This window comes from Megascapheus bottae, chromosome 7 (genome assembly GCF_031878675.1).
Source record: "Megascapheus bottae isolate mThoBot1 chromosome 7, mThoBot2.hap1, whole genome shotgun sequence".
Classification (NCBI taxonomy): Eukaryota; Metazoa; Chordata; class Mammalia; order Rodentia; family Geomyidae; genus Megascapheus; species Megascapheus bottae.
In genome coordinates this window covers 67784595-67803907 of record NC_143515.1, presented here as the reverse complement: position 1 = coordinate 67803907, position 19313 = coordinate 67784595, and the positions used below count along the sequence as shown (strand labels likewise).

General features: G+C 47.6%; 1 protein-coding gene across 1 annotated transcript in view; it reads left to right on the top strand.

Annotated features, from left to right (window-relative positions):
* Positions 1-19313, top strand: part of Efr3b (EFR3 homolog B) — a 73577-nt gene that overhangs the window by 47449 nt on the left and 6815 nt on the right. Inside the window, exons 5-20 of the mRNA XM_090337347.1 lie at positions 76-197; positions 2564-2713; positions 4478-4612; positions 5050-5128; positions 6253-6388; positions 6622-6783; positions 7375-7486; positions 7761-7812; positions 10072-10244; positions 10768-10843; positions 11284-11445; positions 12712-12843; positions 13300-13367; positions 14835-14962; positions 15646-15737; positions 19154-19202. Of these exons, the coding sequence (XP_090193473.1) occupies positions 76-197; positions 2564-2713; positions 4478-4612; positions 5050-5128; positions 6253-6388; positions 6622-6783; positions 7375-7486; positions 7761-7812; positions 10072-10244; positions 10768-10843; positions 11284-11445; positions 12712-12843; positions 13300-13367; positions 14835-14962; positions 15646-15737; positions 19154-19202 (1828 nt within the window). The remainder of the gene's footprint in view (positions 1-75; positions 198-2563; positions 2714-4477; positions 4613-5049; positions 5129-6252; positions 6389-6621; positions 6784-7374; positions 7487-7760; positions 7813-10071; positions 10245-10767; positions 10844-11283; positions 11446-12711; positions 12844-13299; positions 13368-14834; positions 14963-15645; positions 15738-19153; positions 19203-19313) is intronic.

Here is a 19313-nt window from a genome sequence, read left to right as displayed (position 1 = left end):
GACAGGCCCTGGGGATCCTCAGAAGTGAGGAGCAGAGTGATCACCTGTCCCACCTATTCTCTCTCCTTCCCACAGTTTGTGAAGTTTGCCAACATTGAGGAGGACACCCCATCTTACCATCGGAGCTATGACTTCTTTGTGTCCCGTTTCAGTGAAATGTGCCACTCAAGCCACGATGACATGGAAATCAAGACCAAGTGAGTAGAGGGTGATGAGGTCTGCTCACCTCACTGCAGAAGTAGAAAGGGGTCTTGGAGAACTTCCAGCCTGGGCTGACGTGTCTGCTTTCTGCTTTCCTTGGCTCTCTGCTGCTCTTGTGTTGCCAGAGAGAAAGGGGCACTGACAGGCTATGGATAGGTGGCTGGTGGGCAGCTAGGGCTCCTGGCATATAGCTTTGAAGGGAAAACCTTTTGGACCAGTAAACAAGGCAAGATCTAAGATCAAGGTTGCTTGAGCCTAATTTGAGACAGAGCATACACATGCATGTGTGCATGCTCACTCACACACGTAGGCATGCACGTGCATGTGTATACACACACATACACACACACACACACACACACACACACACACACACACTATTCATTCCTCTGCTCAGAAGTACAGGCATTTATATACTCACCAGTATCCAGTCTAATCAATACTATTAGCAAAGGCAGTGACCTTGCTGCCCTCCGCTGCCTGCTCCCTCTGTCTCCTTGACCTCCTGCTTATTACTATTGTAATTCAAAATGGAAAATTAGGAAGCAACTTAAATGACCTGGAGGGACAGAAAGTTCTCATAGTAACATCATATAACCAACATATGTCTGAAGTGTTAATCACATGGGAAAATGCTTATAACAATGTCATGTGGGGGCAATAGGGCAAAACCTAGATATATAAGGCCATATAGGATGAGGCTAAATGAAAGTACCTCCAGGATATGGAAACAAGAGTTATATAATGTGTGATTGTTGTTCTTAATATACTATGTTATTTCTCATCTCTTTTGTTGTCCTTTTGTTATCTCATATTGTTACAGTATCTTACCTAGTTATCTGGTATATTGTATATATGTTTATTTGAAATAGGACAAGGAAGGGGGAAAAACAAGATGGGAGAGAGGATGGGGAAGGGAAATGGGGACAAAAACCTGAGAAGGGGTATTTAATGCACCTTCTATCTGGTGAATATAATGTAACCCTTCTGTTAATTATAATAAAAACTAGCAGAAAAAAGCCCCTCAATGTCATGTGGGGGAAAGGCCAATTCACATTGCATATACAGGTATTTCCAATTCTGTGTGTGTGTGTGTGTGTGTGTGTGTGTGTGTGTGTGTGTGTTCGTGTGTGTAAAGGAAAGATATCAAAAGTCCAGTGGTGGTGATGTCTGTTGATTATCTAATTCTGGGTTTGACCTGCACTGACAGCGCATTACCACTTGAGCCATACCAGACTTTTACTTTAGTTCCTTTTTCAAATGGTGTCTCGTGTTTATGCCCATGTAGTCTAAGCCATATCCTCTTATTTATTCTTCTCACATAACTAAGATAGTAGATATGCCACTATGCCGAATTTTTTATAGGTTGAGATGGGGTCTTGTGAACTTTTGCTCGGGCTGTCCTTGAATCTTGATCTTCCAGATCTCTGAATCCCAAGTAGCTTCAGTAGGATTAGAGACCTGAGCCACTACCGGGCCTGACAATGAGAGCTCATGGTTAGGGCAATTTTTTTCTTCCCTGTATCTGTGTGTGTGTGTGTGTGTGTGTGTGTGTGTGTGTGTGTGTGTGTGTGTGTGTGTGTGTGCGTGCTTCTGTGTGCCTGTGTATCTGTGTGTCAGTGTCTCCCCTATATCTCTTTTTTTTTTTTTTTGGCCAGTCCTGGGCCTTGAGCTCAGGGCCTGAGCACTGTCCTTGGACTTTCTCAAGGCTAGAGCTCTACCACTTGAGCCTCAGCACCACTTCCAGCTTTTTCTTTTTTCTATCTATGTGGTATCGAGGAATTGTACCTGGGTCTTCATGCATGCTAGGCAAGCACTCTACCAGTAGGCCAAACTCCCGGGCCCCTATATCTCTTATAATGAGCATGAATTACTTTATAATTGGAAATGTTTTTAAATTTAAGATGAGAAGAATAAAGGAAGGTTAGGCTGAAATAACTGAGTGGTAAAAAGGAATCTTCCCATGGGCCAGCACAGGGCGGTTGTTAAAGAACCATGGGGTACTATAGCTGAATTTCCCTCTGATTTCTTAGCCAGCTTAACCACAGACCTAACCCCTTTATGCCCAGAGAGCTTGCAGCTTCAAGCCCTGAGTGGACTCTGAGTGCTCCACAGCACCATCTTGGACCTATAATGGAGCAAATCTAGCAGAATACTGAGGACCAGGATCTGGAACAACCAGCACCCTAGGATGGGGCCTGGGTGGCACCAGAGCTAAGACAGCCTGACAAGCTAACAAGGGGGGAGGAGGTGGGCGAGTGTGACCCTCACCCCTGAATTGTGCCCCTCTCTAGCCAGGCCACAGAGCTGCACTCCTCAGGCCATAAGAACTTCAGTGTGCCAATCTACCCTTGCCTTGCAGAATCCGAATGTCCGGGATCAAAGGTCTGCAAGGGGTGGTGAGGAAGACTGTGAATGATGAGCTTCAGGCCAACATCTGGGACCCCCAGCACATGGACAAGATTGTCCCATCTCTGCTTTTCAATCTACAGCACGTGGAGGAAGCAGAGAGGTAAGCCAGCCAACAGGACACAGGACACATGCAGCCTCTGTGGCTGCTTCCAGGCTACCAGAAAATATGTGGCATTGGGCACCAGTGGTTTATGCCTGCAATATTAGCTACTCAGGAGGCTGAGATCTAAGGACTGTGTTTCAAAGCCAGCTGGGGCAGGCAAGTCTGTGAGACTCTTATCTCCAGTTAACCAATAAATGCCGAAAGTAGTAGAGTATCAATCATCCTTGAGTGATAACGCTAAAAGACAGTGCCCCAGGCCCTGAGTTCAAGCCCTAGTACTAGCACATGCACATGCACATGCAAAGAGAGAGAGACAGAGACAGAGACAGAGAGATAGAGAATAAAACAAAATATAGGCTAGAAGGTAAAGCCTCGCTATAGGCCAGGGATCACAGCTTTGTAAATTTCTGCAGTGAGTCCAGAGCTACCTTCCAGGGGACATTGGGTCTGGCCTTTTGTCAGCTACTGTGACCCTAAACAAGCAAGGCCAGTCATCATGCTAGGTTCCCTGGGAATGGGCATGTGATGGTCTAGTCACAAAGGAGCAAGAGTCAGCTTCCCTTTGTCTCTGGGGAGGCAGCAGTGGAGGAAGTTGATGTTATCTCTCAGGACTTCAAGGACTGAGGACTTTCCTTTCAGCCCACTTTCCTCCCTCACTTCCTGATGCTATTTTAGGCCCCAAAACATGACCTCTTGACCAGCCACAGCCATTCAAGAGCTTCAGATGCTGGGGGTTAGTCATGGAACACATTTCCTTCCCTGCCACTACTTTCCCCAAGTGGAATAGGAAAAAGAGAAGGTTCATGTTGGTTTCCCACCTGGCTCTGTGCAAAATGCCCAATAAAAATGTGGTCCAAGCCAGGCATGGTGGCTCACACTTGTAATCCTAGCTACTCAGGAGGCTGAGATCTGAGGATTACAGTTCAAAGCCAGCCCGGGCACTAAAGTCCATGAGACTCTATCTCCAATTAACCATCAGAAACCCAGAAGTGGTGCTGTGGCTCAAGGGGTAGGGTCGTAGCCTTGAGCTGAAGAGCTTAGGGACAACGCCCAGGCCCAGAGTTCAAGTGGCACAACACACACACACACACACGCACACGCACGCACGCACACACACGCACACACACACACACACGCGCGCGCACACACACACAAAGTGTTCTACCCTGTGGTTCTCATTGCTGACAGTTGGGACTGACAGAGGAGGTAATCTCTCCCTCTGGTGGGTGTTTCTAGAATAGCAATTCGTTAGCCTACATTCTATCCCCACCAATCCATGTAGTTCCAAGGCAGGAAGTTTTGAGGCTCCTTGTTCTGTCCAGATCTAGTATAATTCCTGTGACTTGGGTACCACTGAGTCATGCCTAAGCCTCGTTGTGTCTTTCCTTCCTCTCACCCCCTGTTTTTTCATGTTCTGTCTGTCCTTCTGTCTCGTACATCCCATCTTTTTTCCTACTGAATCCTTTGGTGCATGGAGACATTCATGATCTGTACTCCCCCTGCCATGGTGCTCAGAATAGCCTTACACAGAGGCATGCCAGCCCAGCCTTGAAGATTTTTTAAGAACAGGAATTCTATCCCATCCCTCCCAGTCTTCCTCCATGCTGGGCTTCCTTCTCCCTATTTAATTTCTGGCAGCTATGATGTCTCCATGTTGCCTGATGCAGCCTGTGTGGAATTCTTGCATGTCCTGCATAGAAAGAGACTGGCTCCCAGTCGTGCATCCCATCCTTCATGTAGCCTGTGGTTCTATTTCCACAGCCGTTCTCCCTCACCTCTCCAAGCACCAGAGAAGGAAAAAGAGAACCCAGCAGAGCTGGCTGAGAGGTGCCTGCGGGAGCTGCTGGGCCGGGCTGCCTTTGGCAATATCAAGAATGCCATCAAGCCTGTTCTCATGTGAGTTAAGTAGCCCCTTTCCTATTGATCTTCAGCCTTCAAATGTTCCAGGCCCCAGCATCTCCTGATGACTTGGGAGTAGGAAGAAAGAAGTCAAACTGCTGTGGTGCTGTGACCAACAGAGTCTCTCTTTTTGTGTGCGTGCCAGCATTCCCATTATGTATTTGCATTAAGACAGCACACAGTAGCCACATGCATTTGAGTCGAGAGGTTTGGGGGAGGGTGTACAGCTTTATCGTGTGGTGTACCTCCCTCCAGACCCAGACTAGGGCTGCCCTGAGATCCTCCATGATTCCCGCATGATTTCCCTCGCCCACTCAGAAATCCCTGCCTCCCTTCCCTAAGTGCTCTTAAGAGATGTCACTGTCTCCCCAAGCTCACCTCTCCCTAATGGCACATTGCATTTCTCAGTCATTCCCATATTTTCTCCCTCACAGCCATCTGGATAACCATTCTCTTTGGGAGCCCAAGGTGTTTGCCATCCGTTGCTTTAAAATCATCATGTACTCAATTCAGGTATGATGGCTTCCTGGTCCAGTTTGCCCCTCCTCTCCTCCGTGGCTGAAGACACCTCTGGGAACAGAGAGAGCAGTGTACTGGGAGGAAGCCAGATGTCCTCTGAGTGATCCAGAGTCCCCAGTGGTCTAAAGGAGAAAGGCTAGTTTGTTTTGCTTCCAGAACATCATAGACTAATACATTTATCAAAAACAATTTAAAAAAAAGAATTAAGAACTGGCCAAGTGACAATGGCTCACACCTATAATCCTAGCTACTCAGAAGGCTGAGATTTGAAAGATTGAAATTCAAAGCCAGCCCTGGCAGACAAATCTTTGAGACTCTTATCTCCAATTAACCAGCAAAATGCCAGAAATGAAGCGATGGTTCAAGTGATAACAGTGATAAGCTTGAACAAAAAAGCCAAGAGAAAGAAGGTGAGGTCCTGAGTTCAGGCCCCAGTACTAGTACAAAAGAAAGGGAAGAATGGGGCCGGGAGTTTGGCCTAGTGGTTAAAGTGCTTGCCTAGCATGCATGAAGACCCGGGTTCGATTCCTCGGTACCACATACGTAGAAAAAAAGCCGGAAGTGGTGCTGAGGCTCAAGTGGTAGAGCTCTAGCCTTGAGAAAGTCCAAGGACAGTGCTCAGGCCCTGAGCTCAAGCCCAGGACTGGCAAAAAAGAAAAAAAAGAAAGGGAAGAATTTACACAATGCAAGAGTGCTTAGCTCACACCCCTCTGGCTGTTGCAGCATTATTAATTACTACACCCCTAGCATTCTATTTCTGTACTTATCAGTGTAAACACTATCAAACAAATCTTGAATTGGCACGAACTAAATAAACATGTGGCCTCTTATGGTCCTGGCCAGGAATGCCTGGGGTCCCAGGGGAAATGAAAAAGAAAACAGTATTCTGAAATGGACTTTTCACGTCTTCCAAGTAAAAGGGACCAAGAAGAATGTGGGAACCCAGGTGTACTGGGATTTGTCTCTCAGCCCAGGGAGGGGTGGGGTAAGTGGTGTGGGTGTTACCTGCAGTGCCCACTGGCCTTGGGACATGGGTCTACCCGCTGGCCTCCGGGCCCAGCAGAGGGTGCCCAGCCACACAGGGCTGTTTGGGGACCGGCACGTCTTCCTTCCCGCAGCCGCAGCATTCTCACCTGGTTATCCAGCAGCTCCTGAGCCACCTGGACGCCAACAGCCGCAGTGCGGCGACCGTGCGTGCAGGTATCGTGGAGGTGCTGTCCGAAGCCGCGGTCATCGCTGCCACCGGCTCTGTTGGTAAGGGCCCCAGAGCGAGGAAAAGGCTAAGACCCCGGCGGACACCAACTACCCGCTTCTATGAAATAGGCGAGGGACCAGAGAGAGGACATGGGCGTGAAGTCCTCAGAGGCAGCCGGCTGGGGAGGTGGCGGCAGACGCCTGGCTGCTCCAGGCCGTGACTGCTCCGGGCAGGGGAGCCCGACAGGGTGCCCGCCCTGACCGCGGCTCTCCCGGCTCTCCCGCTGCCCCAGGACCCACGGTGCTGGAGATGTTCAACACCCTGCTGAGGCAGCTGCGGCTCAGCATCGACTACGCGCTGACAGGGAGCTACGATGGGGCCATGAGCCTCGGAACCAAGATCATCAAGGAGCATGAGGAACGCATGTTCCAGGAGGCTGTCATCAAGACCATTGGTGGGGAAGGAGGCGGGGATGTGGGCGGGGCTTGCGAGGGGGTGGAGCCATGAGTAGGTTAAGGGCCTAAGGTGGACCGTCTTAGAGGGGGTAGAGCCTGGGGTGGACTTGGAGGGGGCTCAGGGAGTGTGGTCGTGGAGGGGGGTAGAGTCCTGGGTGAGTCTGGAGAGGGGATCAGGGGGTTTGGTCTTGGAGGGGGTGGAGCCTGGGGAGGATTTGGAGAAGGGCCTGGGGGCTTGGTCTGGGAGGATCAAGGGCCCAGGCTCTGAGTAAAGACTGTATTATGTGCTGGAGCAGAGAGATCTGGGATGCGGCCCACTAGAAAGGACGGGGGTGGGGGAGAGCAGGACCGTGGAGGTATCAACTCTAGGATTGTCCAGTGTGTATATCTGTTACCAGTGACATTGGGGAAGACAGAGTCTGTCTATGGTGCCCACTTAACCCCCATGGTTCAGTGTCCTGATCCAAACCACAGCCTCAGTGACAAGTGAAGGAACCAAAGTGGAAAGGCTCTCTGGAATCCTGTCTCCTCCCCAGAGAGAGCCTGGCCTCCCTCCCCTAATAGTGATCCCAGTCATCCTTTTTCTGCAGGCTCCTTTGCCAGCACGTTGCCCACTTATCAGCGCTCGGAAGTGATCCTCTTCATCATGAGCAAAGTCCCGCTGCCTTCCTTACATCACCCCATGGAGACAGGAAGGACAGGGTGAGTGCCCCGCCCACTCCCAACCTAAACCCCACCCACTTTCCCCTGGTTTCTGGTTCTTCTTGACTTCCTCACTTTGTATTCCCAAACCATTAGTAGTGTCCTTGGATCCCTTACTTTCTCAGGCTGCCCTTCCATTCCCACTGGGCCTGGAAGTCACGGTCTTGGGAAACCCAATGAGATAGGCCTGGAGAGGGAGAACAGAGCAGGCAAGTGTGGGGTGGTAGCCTCATGGCTATCCTGGTTTGTGTGTATGTCTCTCTCTGGTCTACAGGGAGAATCGGAACCGGCTAACTCAGATTATGCTGCTGAAATCCCTCCTTCAGGTGAGCCTCTCCTGTCCCCATTCCTGTCTTGCCTCTGTGGGACACAGCTCCTTCCAGGGGACCAAGAGAACCCCCCTCATCCAGTTATGTGGGTTTCATATGGCATAAATATGCTCAGCCAAAAAGGCAAGTGAAGGGTTGAAATCTAGCCTGTGCTTCACTTGTTAACCAGTCTGGGCACCAACACAACTGCATCATCCAGAGCAGGGTGGACATCTAATGTTTCTAATTTCCATAAAGCTTCCTAATTGGCTACCAGTAGCTCTGTCGCTCAAAACCTTGTGTGCCTTGGGGTGGAATCTGTTGGCTCTAGCCCTTTGCCCCTCCTAGCACTCCCTCCCTTGATCCCTCTGTTTCCTGCTACCCTTTGGCACTGTGCCCAGCTCTTTCCATTTTCTTTCCCTTTATGGGTGTTTTGGATGCTTGTTTTCTGTACCTCTACAGCCATTACTGGAGTCTCAATCCTTTGTTCTCAACACCACTCCTGGATGGCTAAAATATATAGATACCCAAGAGACTGTGAGTGGCTCGTGAGAGGAAGGAAATGAAATCTGTGTTTCCAGCTCCCCAGCTATCCTTACACCCAGCCCTGGCGTAAACTCTGGGCATCTTACAACTAGTTTATTATCTCCATTTCTTCTCAACTATCATTAACTAAACCACAAGAAGAATTTTCTAGAAATGTTGATTCCCCTGTTTTTAATGCCTGAACACCTAGATTTCATTCACCCTTCTCAGAGCAAAAATGAAAGGAACCTTTTTCTCCCCAGACTCTGTGGCATCACTGAGTGCATCTATCTGTGTTCCACCATGACAGACTGGACAGGCCCTTACTTCAACCCAGGGCCTTCCCTTTTCTCTAGCCTGTACCCTTCATGTTACTATGGCTGTTGGGTTATTTTTTTTGTTGTTTTGGTTTTATGCCAATATGGAGATTGAATTCAAAGTCTAGGCTATGTTCCTTAGCTTTTTCACTCAAGACTGATGCTCTTCCACTTGAGCCACAGCCCTACCTCTGGCTCTTTGCTGGTTTATTGAAGGTAAGAATTTCAGGGACTTTCCTGCCTGGGCTGGCTTTGAAACATGATTGATCCGTAGACCTCAGCCTCCTGAGTATCTAGGAATACAGGCCTGAGCCACCGATGTCACCTGGCTGTCACTGTTGGTTATTTGTTTGATTGGTTTGGTTTGGTTTGGTTAGTGGTGCAGGGGATTGAACCTAGGCCCTCATACATGTGAGGCAAAGTGTTCTACCACTGAACTGAGCAATATCCCCTTTCCCTGTCACTCAAGTTTTTATAAAGCTCTTTTATTCCAGCCCATCTTATCTAGACATATACTTATTTCCTAAGTCTTCATATTGGCTGAATTTTCCCTCATGCATTTGTAGCCTGTTGTCAGTCTTAGGTGACAGTTTGGGGCACACTTACCTGTACTCCTCCTCTGTGAACACTGATCTCTCTATTGGTGCTCCTGCGCTGAGCTTGATCTATGGAGACTTTTGGCCTGGGGGTTGGAGAGGATATTGTTGTTGCCATTGTTTGTTTGGGTTTTTTTTTTTTGCCTTTTGAAATAGGATGATGGCCTCCAAAGTATAATCCCGCTCTATGTGGAAGCTTTCCCAATCATCAAAGGAATTATTCTGCAATATGAACCTAATAGCAAATACAGCTTACTGCTATTAAATATTTTGATATCACATATGATGTTTCTATGCCGTGTGACAAATCAGAAGATCCCATTGTCACCATACCTAAGGAGCTATAGCCATAGCTCCTCTATAGTATGTGCTCTGCTTGTGGCCATGTGTGTTCTAATTCTTCAGTCCAGCTCAGGTTCTTCCATAGTGACTTATGGAAGTGACTTGTGACTTCTCTTGTGACTGTCTTCCTCTTAACAAAGCATTTGGTGGGTGTTCATGGGTTGTACCTGGGTGGCTGGGAAATTAGGCCCAGAAGTCTCCTGGCTCTTTTCTTTCTAAATAATGCTCATTCCGTAATGCTTTTGATATCTGATGTTCCTATGCCTTGTTTATATGTCTACGGAGTTTACTGAGTACATGTCTAGGTGGCTGTTGGAGTGGCAAAAAGTGGGTGACATCTAGGGCCTGAGAGGGAAGTTGGGAGAAGAGGCTGGCTTAGAAGAATCTAGGGAAAATGGATACTTTCATACCAACTTCCTCTGATTGCTTCTCCATTTCTTCACTGAACACAAAGGAGACAATGTTCCCAAATGCACCTGCCCTGGCCTCCCTTACAGGTATCCACTGGCTTCCAATGCAATAACATGATGTCAGCCCTGCCTAGCAACTTCCTTGACCGCCTTCTCTCCACTGCCCTCATGGAGGATGCAGAAATCCGTCTCTTCGTTCTCGAGATTCTCATCAGTTTCATTGATCGTCACGGCAACCGCCACAAGTTCTCTACGATCAGGTGAACTTGGAGTCTCTCCTCTAATAGATATATGACAAGACACTTGACTCCCATAGGGGCCTGTCTTCTTGGTAAATAGCCTCACACCCTGGTGGAAGGGCACAGTTCAGGTTCAATGAGTCCCACTGGTGTGGACCATTGACACTCATCTTGGGAGTGTCCCCGAGGGAAAGAGGGACCAAAGGGCACCAAAGGGAGGAGAGTGTACTAGAGATTTAGAGAAGGAAACGCATTATACCAAATAAAGTTTTCAGGTAGGAGAAGAAAGGCAGCTAATGAGTAGAGACTGAGAGGATTGGGAGTTGAGGGTCTAAGGAGAAGAAATAACCAGGGTCAACTATTGAATAGGAACTTGGCAGTTTGGGAGAATAATGAAGATTAATCTAAGAACCACACCTAGGGGAGTACTAAGAGGCTTTGATGCCAAGTTATAATGTTGAAAATAAAGCCTAATGACACCATGTTAAGCTCAGGCTGCCTCACACAAGGGCTGGATGTGGAGCCTCCTTCTATCCCCTTCCAGTACTCTCAGTGACATCTCAGTCCTGAAGCTGAAAGTGGACAAGTGTTCACGACAGGACACCGTCTTCATGAAGAAGGTGAGCAAGTGTGACCTTGATATAAGTATCCCCAGGAGGGCAAACCTGTGACTCCTAAGTCACATCTGGCTGTCATTGTCCCCCAGAATCTGCCCCTTCCCTCTATAACTGCCTGGTGAGGTTAGCCAGCTTCACCTTCCAGAGGGGTGATACTCACTGCCAAGACCAGAGCCAGGAATGAACCTAGAGAGCCAGTCTAGAGCTATCAACCATGTTGTACTCCCAAACAGTCCAGGCAGAATCTTGGTAGCCAATGTCACTGGAGCCCTTTATCCCTAAACATGTATTCCTAGATGAAAGCACTTCCATGGCATCCCTGAAGTGGGTACCCACTGACATCCTAACCCCCTTCAGATCAGTCTATGTAGTCATTCTCCTTGCCTCTCCTGATCCCACCCTACTCACCAGGGCTGTCTTCTGTCCCCACTCCCCATCCCCAGCACTCGCAGCAGCTCTACAGGCACATCTACCTGAGCTGTAAGGAGGACACGAACATACAGAAGCACTACGAAGCACTCTATGGCCTGCTGGCACTCATCAGCATCGAGCTGGCCAATGAGGAGGTGGTAGTGGACCTGATCCGCCTGGTGCTAGCTGTGCAGGTGGGGCTGAGTGTGGACAAGGATGTATGGGTTAGGAGCAGGGAGAGAGGGCCAGTCAGCCAAGCCCTGATACAAAGTTGGAGTAGGAGGTGCTTGACTTTTGCTTTAGACCAAAAAACTGGCACTCTAGGCTAGTCTTCCATGAAGACCAAACTGTGGTCTTTCTGGGAAACCCAGAGATTTAATGATCCAAACAGACTGCTTAATTAACCCCAGAGGTTGACTAATGTTAATCAGAGCATTCATGACCATGGTTTACCTTCAGGTTAGGCAATAGAACCATCCTAGGGTTTGAAGGTCCTTATAGGGTCAAATAGAAACTTCAAGGATTCCTGAGAAGGTGCAAAGTCCCTGAGTGATCTCAAAACAGACTTCTTTACCTATGGAGCCTCTGGTTCTTATACTTAATTGTTCTTGGAATTGCCTTGAACAATATATATATATATATATATATATATATATATATATATATATTCCTAATTACTCAGGAGGCTGAGATCTGAGGACCGAAATTCCAAACCAACCCATGCAGAAAAGTCCATAAAATTCCCATCTCCAATAAACTACTCAGAAAAAAAAAGCCAGAAGTGGCACAGTGGCTCAAGTGGTAAAGCACTACCTTGAGCACAGAGAAGCTCAGGGACAGTGCCCAGGCCTTGAGTTTAAGCCCCAGGACTAGGGGAGAAAAACACATTCCCCAAATGTCCTATGTATTTAAAATTTAACAGGTCTCTTTTGGGATTCATAGGGAGCCACCTATGTGCTAGGGTGATGAGGCCTGAGTCTTCCAATGTCTTCCTGGGTGGAAGTGGAATGTTGCGTCTATGCTCATTGAAGGGCCTCCCACTCGTGAATTGTTCCAGAGACCACTGCCATTGCCTTCTTCATCTGAGGAATTTTTGTCTCTTAGGAAGTCCTAGGCAAAGGTTGAGAAAGACAGTCTAGAAAACATGATCCCACTGGGTGCCACTGGCTCACACCTGTTATCCTAGCTGAGATCTGAGGATCACGTTTCAAAGCCAGCCTGAGCACTAAAGTGAGACTCTTATCTCCAAGTAACCACCAGGAAACTGGAAGTGGTGCTATGGCTCAAGGGGTAGAGTGCAACAGAGCCCAGACTCAGAGTACAAGCTCTACTAGTGACCAAAAAAGAAAAGAAAGCATGATCTATCTCTACAGAAAATTGAGAAGAGGCTGGGTAGACGGTGGGAACATTGTGGTGGTTTGGTGGTTAAAAACTTGGGAATCCCTTCTGTGTTGGCACAGGATGTGGCCCAGGTCAATGAAGAGAATTTGCCTACATACAACCGCTGTGCCCTCTACGCCCTGGGTGCAGCCTACCTGAACCTCATCAGCCAGCTCACGACAGTGCCTGCCTTCTGCCAGCACATCCACGAGGTTGGTGTTCTGGGGAGCTCATAATCTTGAGAGCTCAGGCCCTCAATTTGAGGCTCTGGGTTCCTTGTTCCCTAACTGTGTTAGTCTTGTACTTAGGCATTGAAGATGGGATTGAGGTAAGAGCTAAAGATGGAAATTATAGGGATAGGCCCAGAAAGTACTTGGTACCTGCTGCCTGCCCGGTGTCTTCTCCCACTCAAAGAACACACAGCACACAAGCCTCAGATCATGTAGGCTATACTCACGTAATAAATGTCAGCCAGGCATGGTAGTACATGCTTGTCATCTCAGCCACTTGGGAAGTGGAAGCCAGAGCCTGGCTATAGTGCATTCTCCAGCAAAGCTGTGGGAGGGAGGAAACCCTGAGAGTGTGGTGACTGCTCTTTGGGTACTTGTTCTGACCTCCCTCATCCTGATGGACCCAGCTCTCACTATTGGATTTCTCTCAAACTCCAGGTGATCGAGACCAGAAAGAAAGAGGCTCCATATATGCTCCCTGAGGATGTGTTTGTAGAGAGACCCAGGTAGGTGAGCATCTGCGATCTGCTGGGGTATTTATTCCGTGACAGCTGGCCAGGAGGACTACCCAGCAGGAGGCATGGAGCTCTGTGAGGATCCAGAGCAAAACACAAACCTGTCCATGGCCCCAAAGTCCTGAGAAGAGCTGGACCCCATCTCATTACTATAACCCATGCCACAAGCAGATACCTATAAGCCTGGTTGGAAGATTGTGCAAATATTGTGATGCCACCTCTGGGAGCTTTGCCCAAACCCATAGGAAATGTGTCCTGACAGCATCCAGCTGACATCCTCAATAGTGCTTCAGTGTCAGAAGACCTCAGGGAAAAAATAATTAGAAAAATCAATGGTGCTGGGAGTGTGGCCTAGTGGTAGAAGTGCTTGCCTAGCATGCACAAAGCACTGGATTTGATTCCTTGGTACCACAAACAAAGAAAAAGCTGGAAATGGTGCTGTGGTTCAAAGGTAGAATGCTAGCCTTGAGAAAGCCCAAGAACAATGCCTACTTCCTGATTTCAAGCCCCAGGACTGGCAAGTAATAATAATAGGGGGGAAAAAGCCAGGTGCAGTGGCTCACACCTGTAATCCTAACTACTTAGGAGACTGAGATCTGAGGATTGAGGTTCAAAGCCAGCCCAGGCACTGAAGACCGTATGACTCTTTTTCTTTTTTTTTTTTTTCTTTTTTTTTTTTGTGGGTCATGGGGCTTGAGCTCTGGGTCTGGGTGCTGTCCCTGAGCTCTTCAGCTCAAGGCTACCACCCTAACCCCTGGGCCTGGGCGCTGTCCCTGAGCTCTTTAGCTCTAGGCTACCCCACTACCCTTGAGCCAAGCCCCACTTCCTATTTTCTAGAGGTTAATTAGAGATAAGAGTCTCAGGTCCTTTGTGCCCAGGTTGGCTTTGAACCTTGATCCTCAGATCTCACCCTCCTGAGGAGCTAGGACTCTTATCTCCAATTAACCACTAGAAAATGGGAAGTGGTGCTATGGCTCAAGAGTAGGATGGTAGCCTTGAGCTGAAGAGCTCAGGGACAGTGCCCAGGCCCAGAGTCCAAGCCCCATGACCAACAAAAAAGAAAAAAGAAAGAAAAGAATAGAAAAAGAAAAATCCAAGTGTCCAACAGTAGAATTTAACTTTCTAAATTATAGTCTATTCATACTGTAAATGACTGGTACATAATCTGATGATTAGTGATGTTTCTGAATGTTATTTAGTATGAAATATCCATTATAGAATAGGTGGATATCAGTCACAGAGGAGGACAGGGGTAGGGGATATTTGTACATGAGCATAAATGTATACAACCCCAAGATTCTGCATAAATGTAAATAATAGTTATCTCTGGAATGGAGAAAGTTTCTTTTCCTTGGGCTTCTCTGTTATTTTGCATATTGATATGCTGCTTTACTAATAAGAAAAGTCACTGGAGAATCATTACAGCTGCCCACTGCTTTCCCTTCCTTTGCCATCCAGGCTGTCTCAGAATCTAGATGTTGTTGTCACCGACTTCCTCTTCCGCCAGAGCAAGATCAGCGAAGTCCTGGGGGGCAGTGGCTACAATTCAGACAGGCTCTGCCTGCCCTATATCCCGCAGCTGACAGGTATGAGTTCTGGGAAAGTCTCTCATACCTGCTTCTGCCTTTTACTGACCAGTAAAGGATGGGTGGGCCTCCCGATCACTCACTATGGCATCTTAGAGCTGTATTTATGGTGAGATCCTGGTTTCTTGCCTCTTCTCAGTGTAAGATCCTAGAAAGTACCTGGCCCAGGAAACAGCCTGGCCTGTGGACAGAATGGTCCACTGTGATAGAAGAATTAGGAATGGAGGTACAAAACCAGACTCCTAGCTAGGGACCTCTGTGAAACTTACTGCCTGAAAAATCTTAGGTAGTTTGCTGGGCATCTCTGGATTTCAGTTACCTTGATATCAGAGGATTAATGGGAGTCCATGAAATAAGGAAGACAAAGGCACTTGGAAAATAACATGCTTAGGAAGGTACTGGTGCTATCAGCAGACGATGCTTAAGCAAGTAGGGATAAGTTTTCTAGTCACCAGCAGCTTGTTAATTTGCATTGATGACTGTAGAACCTTAACCCAAAGGAGCAAACTGACCACCCTAAGGCGGACAGAAAAGGCCCACAACAATTGCCAGCTTCTGTAGGCCCCAGGTATAGTCTAACTGTGGACCAAGCCAACACCAAGGGACTTGATCCTAGAGCCTGAGACTCCATCCTGGCTTTTTCAAGGACTGAGAATCCCAACTTCTGAGCTGTTCTTTTCCAGACGAGGATCGCTTGTCCAAGAGGAAGAGCATTGGAGAGACCATTTCCCTGCAGGTGGAGGTGGAATCGAGGAATAGTCCAGAGAAGGAGGAGGTGGGTGTTTTTTGTCACCATCCTTGTAAAGCTTCTGTTTTGGGGCCATGTTATGGTTTTGGACTCGAGGCCTTGTACTTGCTAAACCGGTGCCCTCCTTTTCAGTCATGACTCTAGCCTTGTGCTACACTGATTCTTTTCTTTTCTTTCTTTCTTTCTTTTTTCTTTTTTAGCCAGTCCTGGGTCTTTAACTCAGGGCCTGGGCACTGTGCATGGGTTTTCTCAAGGCTAGGGCTCTACCACTTGAGCCACAGCACCACTTCTGGCTTTTTTCTATGTATGTGGTACCGAGGAATCAAACTCGGGTCTTTGTGCATGCTAGGTAAGCACACTTACTCAGCCTACCACGTAGTAAGGACACATGAGCATCAGTGCTCTCCCTGGGGGAGTTTTGGGTGCACATTGAAAACTATATGAATATTAGTTTCTCAGGAAAATCCTTTTCCTTACTCTCATTACATGTAGACATCATCAATAATTTCATCTAGAAAGATTGTTAATGCCCCCGCTCCCATGATATCATAAAAATCACTCCCGAGGGCCCTGCTGCTCATCAGTCCCTGTTCACAATGCGTCAGTGGGCTCCGTGTTGAACAGAAGACTAAACAGAAGGGATGATGAGGCCCGAACAGCTTTTCTGGTGTTTCATCCAGATGTATCAGTAACAACTTTGTTTAAAAATTTTTAAGACTCCATTTTAAGGGCTGAGGCATGTGGCTCAAGTGATAGAGTGTTTGCCTAGCAAGCATAAGTTCAAACTCTAGTAGTGCACAATAATAATAATAATAATAATAATAATAATAATAATAGTGGTGGTGGTGATGGCTCATATCTGTAATTCTCCCTAGTAATTCTCCCTACTCAGGAGGTTGAGATCTGAAGATGTGGATTTGAAGCCAGCCCCGGCAGGGAAGTCTGTGAGGCTCTTATCTTCAATTAACTACCAAAAAGCCAGAAGTGGAGGTGTGGTTCAAGTGGTAGAGAGCCAGTCTTGAGTCAAAAAGCTAAGGAATAGCATGCAGACCTTGAGTTTAAGCCCAGGACCAACACACACACACACACACACACACACACACACACACACACACACACACACACACACACACAGAGAAATAAATTAAGACTTCATTGTTAAAAGTTTTAGATAAGAGGGCCAGGAGTTTGGCCTAGTGGTAGAGTGCTTGCCTGGCATACACGAAGACCCAGGTTCAATTCCTTGGTTACCACATACATAGAAAAAAGCCAGAAGTGCTGCTGTGGCTCAAGTGGTAGAGTTCTAGCCTTGAGAAAGTCCAAGGACAGTGCTCAGGCCCTGAGCTCAAGCCCAGGACTGGCAAAAATAAATAAATAAAAGTCTTAAATTCACAACAAGTTGGGAAGAAGATGCAGGGATTTCCATGTAGGCCCTTACCCCATGTGCACAGACCTCATTTTCAATGTCCACACATTATCACACAGCTCCATCGTTTGTACTGGGATTTGCACTTGTTGTTCAATGGGCATGGACACATATCCTTCATTACCAAATCATGCCCTAAAATCCTTCGTTCCACCTTTCATCCTTCCTTTTGACACCAGGATTTCTTTTCTAAGAGAAACGCCCAGCAGTGCCTTAATGAACTCTTTTCCATCCAGCCTGTCTTGAAGGACAGGACAAACACTGAATTTCTGTTCAAATTAACGTGATATCCCCCTCGCTGTGCCCTCATATCCACTCCCTCAGCAGACAAAGCAGAGGTTTACACACTGGGAACCTCCAGTGTGTAAAGCCACAGGGTTCATTGGCTTCTGTCTTCTCCTAGTGTTGATTCTGCTGTGCCACATTAGGAATCGCTAAATAAAGCAGACATAGAAGCTGAGTCAGCCATGTACTTCTGGCCTCCTGGGCCACCCATATCTTCACTGTTCAAGAGGCAGTATAGACGAAGGGAGGCCTGGTAGCTGATGCAGGAAGGAGTGAGGGTCTCTACCCAGGCCTTCCTGCCATGCTACCCTCTTTCCCACCTTCAACTCACCATGTTCCAGACCAGACTCCTGTGTGCCATCACTGTGGATGGTGAATCTAGGATAATGTGATCAAATCCCCATCCTGGTATGATGTGTGAGATGACATTGCTGTTATTTTCTCCTCCCTCACCCCCACCTCATTGTGCCCTGCCTTCCAACTCTGGTGAGACATTGTCAGGCTCTCAGGTTACACTCAAATGTCTCCATGTGTTTGCTAATGTAGAAGGTCATGCACCTATGAAATGCTTGTTCTTGGATGCCCCACCCAAGGTCCATTTCCTCCATACATTTCTCCCCCCATGAGCTTCCTTTGCTCTCACTGTCACTACTTTCTGGCTCCCTGGCACCTCACACACACCTGACATGACTGGATATGGATGTATCAATATACATAAGACAAACTATCAGAGCAAGCCATGGCAGAGTGAGTGGGGAGATGTGCACAGAATGACTCTGAAGAGTGAACTGTAGCTGTCTCTTACATGAACTTCCTATGCTAGCAAAATTTTCAGCTGAGTTGCCCATGTAGAGTTCTGCCTGTGATAATGTTGGCTGAATGTCTTTATCCCAGATCTATCTATACTTGGGTCCTTTCTATTCCACCAAGTGTTTCCTGAATGCCAAACAAATCCAAAAAGTGTAGATATAGCCCTGTGACCTTTCACACTCAGACCACAGGCTAGAACCAAGTCATTCCCAAGAGCCCAGAGAGCCACATGCCTGAATTGTGTTCCCTTCCATTGAATTGATGAACTATGAGTAAATCAGGAGTCTGGCCTCAAGAAGCTCATGGTCTGATGAGGGATTCCTGGAACTGGATGTATATTCTTTCACTGCTTTCGCTGTCTGAAGATGACATTTGAAATTATATTTTCCAACTGCCTCCTCTTGCTTCTAATAGTTTCTGTCATGCTCCCTGAGAATTTTTGTGGGGGGGGCGGTCATGGGGCTTGAACTTACCCTGGGTGCTGTCCCTGAGCTCTGCAGCTCAAGGATACCACCCTGCCCTTGAGCCAAGCCCCACTTCCCATTTTTTAGAGGTTAACTGGAGATAAGAGTCTCAGGTCCTTTTGTGCCTGGGCTGGCTTTGAACCTTAATCCTCAGATCTCAGCCTTTTGAGTAGCTAGGATTACAGGCATGAGCAAATTTTTTTTATGACAATTTTCCTCTTTCGGCTTGATGGAACAGGCTTGGGTAGGGGTGGGGGACAGAGAGTTGTTTTAGGTGACACTCAGAACTCACTTCTTAGAGAGTCTGCTGCAGAGTCATCTTCCCTACTGGCACCTCATTTGTTTTTAGTACCTGCTTGGGGGGGCTTCCAGAAACTCCAACAAGAATGGGGTTAAGGGAGCCAGGGCTACCTCTTTCTTTCTTCTGCCTTTCTGAATATTTCTGTCCCCTCCTTTAGCGAGTGCCTGCTGAGGAAATCACCTATGAGACGCTGAAGAAGGCCATTGGTAAGACAGGGCCCCAGAGGACTCTGGGTAGTGGGGAGGGCAGGGACTCCTTGGTAAGATTTACCATTGGCTTAGAGGCTGGTGGATTCCTGCAAACTCATCACAGCCACC